General features: G+C 38.3%; 1 protein-coding gene across 1 annotated transcript; it reads right to left on the bottom strand.

Moving 5' to 3' along the window:
* Positions 1-7,818: 7,818 nt before the first annotated feature.
* Positions 7,819-9,013, bottom strand: HESX1 (HESX homeobox 1; the record flags this gene model as incomplete). Its single annotated transcript, XM_084247904.1, has 4 exons — positions 7,819-7,917; positions 8,011-8,112; positions 8,380-8,579; positions 8,857-9,013. 4 exons carry the CDS (start codon positions 9,011-9,013, stop codon positions 7,819-7,821), a joined length of 558 nt encoding a protein of 185 aa, XP_084104030.1.
* Between the last annotated feature and the right edge of the window lie 4 nt (positions 9,014-9,017).

Here is a 9,017-nt window from a genome sequence, read left to right as displayed (position 1 = left end):
ATAGCCTAACTACTTAGGAATGCACCTGGGTCCAGATGTAAATCACTGCCCTGTCAATGATAAGCTAAACCTATAAGCAAGCTGATTTCTTCACTGATGTTCACCATTCCTATGCTTTTAGAAAACATATATATACTGGTCACCAATTCAAATAAAATTACACTCAGATTTTCACTCTTGAAGTGTGTCTGTTTGTCATTTCTTTAACCGAATCCCTGACCACCCTGCGCAGTCTCTCAACCCTGAGACGGCCTCATCGTTCACTGCTGTGCTGGTCCGCGGCAATAAATAGTGTTGCAATAAACATGGGGAATGCAGGTTTCCTTTAGAATTAGTACTTTTGAATTTTTTGGGTAGATTGCTAGGAGGGGAATTACTGGGTTGTATGGCAGATCTATTTTTAATCTTTGAGAAACCTCCCTGCTGCCTTCCACAGGTTGGACTATTCTGCATTCCCACCAACAGCATAGGAGTGCACACTTTTCTCCACAGCCTCACCAGCACTTGTTCATCTCCAACAGCAAGGAAAACAAAAGAGAATATAAACAACAGGGCCTACATTAAATTAAAGCTGGGCCACCCTGGTGGTGCAAGGGATTAAGCACCACACTATGAAGCAATCCGCAGCCTCTGCAGCATGAGTTCGATCCCAGCCAGCCAGGGAGTAACCCACATGGCGAGGCAGACCTCTCCTGACTCGCCTGCCCACTGCTCCCCTCAGCAGTGTATTTCAATCAGTCTGTCTGTTCTGTTCCCCACTCTGTCTCTGGTAAATCCTCTCACTCCCTGAATCCATGGCCTGTACCCCAGCTCTTGTATGCATAAATAAATAAATCTTTAAAATAAAATAAAATAAAATACAAAGCCTCTGAACAGCAAAGAAACAGTAATAAAATGAAAAGACACTCTACTGAATGGGAGAAAAATATTTGCACACCATACTTCTGTAAAGAGACTAATACGGAAGATCTAACAAAGATCTCACAAAACTCAACAAAAAGATAACAAATAACCCAATTAAAAATGCATGGGGTGGGGCCTCCCCGGTGGCGCAGCGGTTGAGCACTGGGTTGCGAAGCTGCCCGCAGCCTCTGCAGCGCCAGTTCGATCCCCGGCTGCTCCCTGGCCACCAGAGGAGGGTCCCATAGGGCGCGCAGACCTCTCCTGCCGCCTGCTGCTCCCCTCAGCAGTGTACTTCGGTCCTTCTGCCTGCTCTGCTCCCCGCTCTGGCTCTGGTGAGCTCTTTCACCCTCCCGCGCTTCTGACTGTACCCAGTGCTTATATGTATAAATAAATAAATAAATCTTTAAAAAAAAATGCATGGGGTGGGGGGATCCTCCCTGGTGGTGCAAGGGGTCAAGTTTCAGCACTATTAAGCTATCAGCAGCCACTGCAGCACAAGTTCAATCCCCAGCCAGGGTGCTGACCCACATGACACAGCAGATCTGCCTGAATAAATAAATAAATAAATCTTTAAAAAAAGATTTATTTATTTATTTATACAAGTGCTGGGGTGTAGGCCAGAGGTGTAGGGGGGTGAGAGGATTCACCAGAGACAGAGTGGGGAACAGAACAGTCATATTGACTGAAATACACTGCTGAGGAGAGCAGTGGGCTAGACAGGAGAGGTCTGCTGTGCCATCTGGGCTAGCTCCCTGGCCAGGGATCAAACTCATGTTGCAGTGGCTGTCGATAGCTTGATAGTGCTGAGACTTAACTCCATGCGCCACCAGGGTGTCCCGAAATAATAAATATATCTTAAAAAAATAAAAACAAAGGGCCTCCCTGGTGGAGCAAGTTTTAAAAACAGTGCCATCAGGCTGTTGGCGGCCACCCACTGCTGGCCAGGGAGCTAACCCATTTTGTGCAGCAGACCTCTCCTATCTAGCCAGCTTCTCCCTTCAGCAGTGTATTTCAGTAGATCTGCCTGTTCTGCTCCCTACTGTCTCTGGTGAATTCTCTCACCCCCACACCTGGCCTGCACCCCAGGTCTTGTATGCATAAATAAATAAATCTTTTTTTTCATATTTTTTAAGATTTATTTTATTTATACAAGAACCGGGGTACAGGCCAGATGTGCAGGAGGGTAAGAGGATTCACCAGAGACAGAGCGGGCAACAGAACAGGCAGACTGACAAAATACACTGCTGAGGGGAGCAGTGGGTGAGATAGGAGAGGTCTGCTCGCCATGTGGGTTGCTCCGAGGCCGGCAGGGATCGAACCAGCACTACAGAGGCTGCAGACAGCTTTACGGCGCTGCGCTCAACTGCCTGTACCACCAGGGAGGCCCAATAAACAAATCTTTAAAAAACTAAAAATAAAAATGCATAGAAGAGTTAAATGGCATTTCTCCAAAGAACACATGCAAATGTCCCACAGGTACATGAAAAAACATCCATCATCACTTACATAAATGATGTCATAAAATACATATTTTGTAACTTGATTCTTTTTTTTTAAGATTTATTTATTTTATACAAGAACTGGGGTACAGGTCAGAGGCATGGGAGGGTGAGAGAATTCACCAGAGACAGAGCAGGGAGCAGAACGGGCAGATGGACCAAAGACACTGCTGAGAGGAGCATCAGGCGAGACAGGAGAGGTCTGCTGTGCCATGTGGGTTTCTCCCTGTCGGGCTGGGAATTGAACCTGAGCTGCAGAGGCTGCAGACACCCTCATAGCACGGCGCTCAACCCTCTGTGCCACCGGGGAGGCCTGATTCTCTTTTATGCAACATTCTATATTTTAAGTCTACTAGTGTGATTTGTGTAAATAAAAATTATTGTATGTGGAATACTAGCATCTCTAAACGAATGAATACAACTGGATTTCTTCTACAAATTGCTGATGGCAAAAGAACTTTAACCTAGTGATTATTGTTAAAAACTTAATTTAAAGTCTTATATTTATACAGACAAGGGTATTAATTTTGTTTAGCTAAAGTATCACTTATATTTAGATAATATGTTATTTCTAAGGAATTCTTGTAATTTTTAAGAGAGTTTGATTACGTAAGCCACCAACCATAGGATGTCTTACCTGCTCCCTAAGCCCTCCCCACAAATGTAGTGGTTGGAAACTCACTTAGAGGCTGGGGATTGAAAGAATATAGGCAGGCTTAGCTGGACTTAGCTCTAGACTGCAATTTGGATTCAAGTCTGTTTCATGTTTTTCAATTTGGAGTCCAGTGTAAAAGAACAGCAGTTATTCAGGATACCTTTTCCTCTTGGCTACAGCAGAAGTACAAGCAGGCAAGGGGAAGACACAGTGACTCTGGAGGCTCTGCCCTGGAAGTGGTGCAGCATCATTTCTGACCACATTGCGTTGGCTAAAGAAAATCTCACGACCAAACCTAACACCAATATTTTCTGCCCTCTGTAATGGATGGTACATGCTAATGGACATATATATAATTTTAAAATATTCAGGACACAAAGAATTGCAAAAAGTATTCAACCTACCACAGACTGCTAAGAAAGAAACAGACGAAGTAGGATTGGCCAGATAAGAAAATACAAGTTATCAATTAATATACCAAAAGTTAAACTTCAAATTAAAACAATGAGAAATCAATAAATGAAAAATTGCTAAGAAAGAAAATTTCTCATGACAGCATCAGAAGTAAAAGCAGGTAAGTAAAGTCAACTACCTGAGTGAATAAGTTGCTGGGTTAAACATGATCCACTTCTTGCATCTTTAGAAATTTTAAAATGTCCCAAGGCTTGTATCACTTTTAATTCACTGTGTTCTCCTTTTCACACTTCATTTAAAAAACCTGTCAAATTTCCCTTCGGACTATCTCTCTGTAATCTCCCCTGGCTTTTCATCCCAAGGCCCCCACCCTCACCCAGGCTATTGGTAACTTCAAATATACATACTCCCTGGTGCGCAAGGGGTTAAGACATTACCCACAGCCACTACAGCACGAGTTCGATCCCCAGTCAGGGAGCTACCACATGGCACAGCAGGCCTCTCCTGTCTTGCCCGCTGCTCCCCTCAGCAGTGTACTTCAGTCAGTCTGCCTGTTCTGTTCCCCACTCTGTTTCTGGTGAATCCTCTCACCCCTCCCCACACCTCTGGTCTGTACTCCAGTTATTGTATGCATAAATATATAAATCTTTAAAAAAAATCACCATGTCATAAAATACTAAATCAAGGAGATGATTCATTAGTCCATCCTCAGAGATCTGCAGGAAGAGAACAGACAAGAAGATCTTAAAATGCTGGTAATGCTCTACTAGGTAGAAAGTAAACAACAAACCTTTTAGCCTGGAGTTTCATTTGTGGGACTCAATAATGCCTGTTAATGCCAATAAGCTTACCAAAGCATCAGGGGAAAAGGAATAGGGTAGGAATAAGAAAACAGAGAAGAAAATGGGAATGGGTGAGGAGAGGAGGGAGGAGTGATAGGGGCCACCAAGAGCTGCTAGGCTGCTGTGGAGTGATAACCTAGCAGGATACAGGATTAGAGCCTGTGTGTTTTGAGGGGAAGATAATTCTATCTTGGGTCTTCATTTACATTTTCATCTTGCTTAATTTTTCCTCAAACTTAGTATCTAGGTTTTGACAGGAGAGTCAAAATGAACATTAAATTTAGCCAAAGGTGCTTGGCAGTGTTTTTAGTCCAATGGTACTCTGTGAAATGGAGACAAGTCAGCATTTGTCATACTTTGATTTGAGTTCCACATCAAATAAATGGACTAGCATAGCTTCCTGCCCTTAGAAGTTGACATAATCCCCAGGTTGATGCTGTGTGTTGGGCTCAGTAATGGGGGATTTATGCTATTCGTGTGATGTGTGATAAGATGCAGGAGGTGAAAGAAAGCGGCTATTAACACTGATTAACTCTAAAGTTGACCACCAGCACACACAGCCATTGTTTCCACCAGCACTCTTTAGTGATGTGCTTTGTCTAGCTGGCTTCACAAAAGACAAATGCCATTACAGGAGACCAAATAACCTCATTTAGGGAGTTGTCAGATAATAGAGACGCTCCAGGTATTAGCCTGACTGCATTAGTTTGATTTGTTACTACGTTCACCTTGTCCTGGGCATTAATGGAGACAAAGGCTTGGAATTAACCAGGAGCAGAGATAAGCTGTGGATTAGAGCCTGTGTGTTTTCAGGGAAAGATAATTCTATCTTGGGTTTTCATTTACATTTTCATCTTGCTTAATTTTTCCTCAAACCTAGAATCCAGTTTTTCCCTCTGAATATCATTATGTTCTTTCTAAAATACTAGCAATTATAATTTTTAAAAAAGTTGCTGACTCATTATTTCCTTTAACAAAATTAGTTTTTTATCGTCTAGGTTTTTTAAATTATTTTAGGGGAAATATACTAATGATCTTCATAGTATCTTGATTTTTGAATATTCTTATACATTAAGGATTCACCTTACAAAATTATAATAGATCTGATAGTCTGTCATTAGTATCTGAAAATATAAAAGGCTGTGAAATAATTCATGGTTATTGTATTAATATTATAATTCTAGTATTACATTTTTTTCTGACTTCTAATTGTTACAGCTCAGTTACAAATGTATCATTTCTATATTAATGATTTCAGATATAAACATGTAATCCAGTTATAAACATCATTTATTTCAATTATAGACAAAATAAAATTTTAGGACCACATGAATTAATTACATTGTGACTGTAATATAGGTGTGATTGGTTTTATATTAAAAAATAAATTAAAATTTAAAAATAATAATGTATTACACGTTGTTGATGTTTTACTTTTTCCTAGCATCTATAGTTTTATATAAAATTCTCAATCTATTCAGAAATTTAGAGGTTAAATTAATTTTAGATAAACTCTAGATGATTTTTCTTTGGAAATTTCAATCTGTGACAAGCACTACTTCAAAAATACTTAAGAAGCAATATTGTGGAATATTTTGTTATATACAGACCTTGAAGTTTATCTTGAACTAGACAGAGCTATATGTCTGACATGGCAAGAGATCAGAAAACACTTCTATGCACAAAAACATCTATGAAATGTTTAATGATAATTATTTCTTAAGGATGAGATTTGAGGGAAATTTGACTCTATTTTTACTGTTTGAATTTTCAACAGTACCTTTGGGATTAAAATAAAAGGCTATCTGAAAAGCACAATGATGTGATACTTTGCCTTCCAATCAATTCCTGCTGACTTCAAGTCCTCCAACTAAATTTCACAGGAATCTAATGAAGAGCAAAAGCTTGTGGTGGATAAGTATCAACAAATATAATTCATATATAGTGCTTGATATTTTATGCCAATAGAAGCAGCTCTTTATATGGAAAAAGTGACGCAGTCTGACTGTAAAGACTCTCTTGGAATCATTTAATCTCTCTGGTCTTCCTGTTACTGCCAGGCTCCCTCTACGCTTCTTTCCCCTCCATCTCAGCAATAATGGAACAGAACAGAATAAGCACAACTTGTGCCTGGCCAGTTGTTGGGGCACCACTCTTTACTCAAAATGTGCTTTCAGTAAATTATTTTAAAAAGCTCTAAACCTGAACGATGCTACTTTTCCTCAGAAATAGTATGCACACTCTCTCTAGTCTTCCTCCTGCACCAAAAAAGAAAAAGAAGAAAAAATAGATGGTAGGTATAGATTTAATAATTCAGTGAGAACCTTTTACTCTGGTCATCACTGGTAGAGAAAAGGACAGAGAATGAAAGAAGGGGAACAAGGGAGAATTCAATTCAAAAGAGAGAAACTGAAATATGGCTTCCAGAGGACAAAGGCAGAGAGTCCTCAAGTTAAAATTTCAAAAAGAATGCCCACTTTCGTGGTCTTCCCTTAATTAACGAGAAGACAAATACCCAAATTTCCAGTGGAGAGGATTCCATTCTTGTGGTACTAATCCTATTCCCATCTTTAACTGACAGATATAATGAGAAAATGGGAAATGTAAAGAAAATGCAGTCTTTATCACTTAGAAAGTACCCTGATTTTTTTCTAGTAACTATGACTGAACACATACCAAAAGGCAGGTCAGTTATCCTACTTTTTCTTTCTATGCATTACTTATAATATGATATGCAGTTGATTAGGAACCATTAAACTAGATACAGATATAAGCCAGATGATAATGAAGCATTTTCCTAGTACATTAAATGAACTAGGAAAAATATATTAAAATTTGCATTTATCTGCCACTTCTTTTGTGCAGTGTAATACCAATGGTATGAATAGGAATAACTGGTACTTTCATATCTCTACTTTGGCACAATAACTTTGCTTTAAAGAAAAAAGCTATTTGAAGCTGGCATGCAATAAGTATTTGTTTTGATCCATAGTAAGAAGTTCTTATTGTCTTATGCCAAAAATAAAAAGAAACTACAGATCCACGAATAAATGAATAAATCACATTCTATAGCATATTTAAGGACAATGTTTCAAAATGCACTTGAAGGAAACTAACTGCAACAACTAACTCCCAACTCAACTAAACTTTGTGCCATTCCTCAGTTTATTTTACTTGAAATATTTGTAAATGGAATCTTGATTGTGGAGTCACTTAGCCATGAGTTTACTTATTTTGCAAACTAATTTATTAGATTAATTTGTTCACTTAAAAATAGTTGTCATTTCTGAAAATGTTTATTAAAATATATATGAAAGTCTTTACTGTAACTAAAAGTGCACAAATATAATGGGTGCCATATTATACTAGTAATTATTTACAATATATTTTCAGGAAAAAAAAGGGCAATACTCAAATTAAAATGTAGAAAAGAAAACATCACATTTTAACACATGTTCTTCATGTACTGCATCTGGAAGATAATTTCACATGTTTAGTTTTCTATCTATTCCAGGAGATTTGTGTTGAAATTATTTTTGGCCATTAGAAATTGTGATTCTCTATGGGACCTTTTCAGTTTTGCACGTCGATTTTGGAACCAGATCTAAAATTAAGGAAAAATAAAACAGGTCTCAGAAACATTTCAATATTCTTAACATTTCAATCATCATGATTAACAACTAAATTTGAAAATTACCTGGATTCTGTCCTCTTCTAGATTCAATTTTTGAGCTAAGTCTTCTCTGATATCAATGCCAGGATAACAGTTTACTCTAAAGACATTTTCCAACACCTCAATCTAAGAATAAGGAAATCATTCTTTAAAATGTTAATATTTGGTTCATCATCATAAAACGGATTTTAATTTGTACAAGATAATTGTATTTAAGTCTTGAACAATTCATCTGTATGTCTGTTTTTAAATGACTATCTAGAAACTGTTTAAAAAATGATAGGCTATTGTGTCTTGAATAAGGCTTCTAAACTGAGATCCTAAAGCAAATGAACTTTCTTCAACAGGGTTAAAGAGTTTGTATTATCATTATTGGTTGAAAAAACTTCCCACCTGGTTTTGAGTAAAGGCAGTTCTTGGTCTTCGGCCTCTATACCAACTCAACTCTCTTTTCAAAGACAGTCTTTCCGAGACTGAAAAGCAGTTTTCGTATTTCAAAACTCTTTCTTCTGGCATTGAGTGATCCACAGTACTAGGGAATGAGATTCCATTAGGAAGGCCCAGGACATGTAGACATAGGTTAACATCGTTCCCTAAAAACAGAAAAATACACCCTATCTTAGGTGTCCACTTTTATATTCCAAAGAGTTCTATAGGAAGTAATTTAAGGAAGCTGTCTTAAATTTTTTAAGTAGGATTCTTCCAGTTTCACAAAAAAATGAACCTCTCATTAGTCAAACCCTTCATTACAGAAAAGATTTTGATCTCTGAATATCATTATTGATATTGATATCTCTGACTCTATGCAGAAAAAACCCAAAGACTGAGAATGAAATAACAAAGAGTTTAAAAAATTAAATTGTGGCATACCTGATGAGCCACAGGTGTCTGTCCAGGGTCTGTGGGGTTTCATTGATGGAACACAGTCTTTCTTCTGATCCAGTCCTAAGATGCTCTCAATTGAAAAGGAGCAGGGTGAAGGTTTGCCTTCGCCAAGTCGAGCACCTTCCTGAAGACTGGGAGACATCCTT

The sequence above is a fragment of the Talpa europaea genome, assembly GCF_964194135.1.
Source record: "Talpa europaea genome assembly, chromosome: 11".
Taxonomy (NCBI): Eukaryota; Metazoa; Chordata; class Mammalia; order Eulipotyphla; family Talpidae; genus Talpa; species Talpa europaea.
This window is presented reverse-complemented; position numbering and strand designations above follow the sequence as displayed.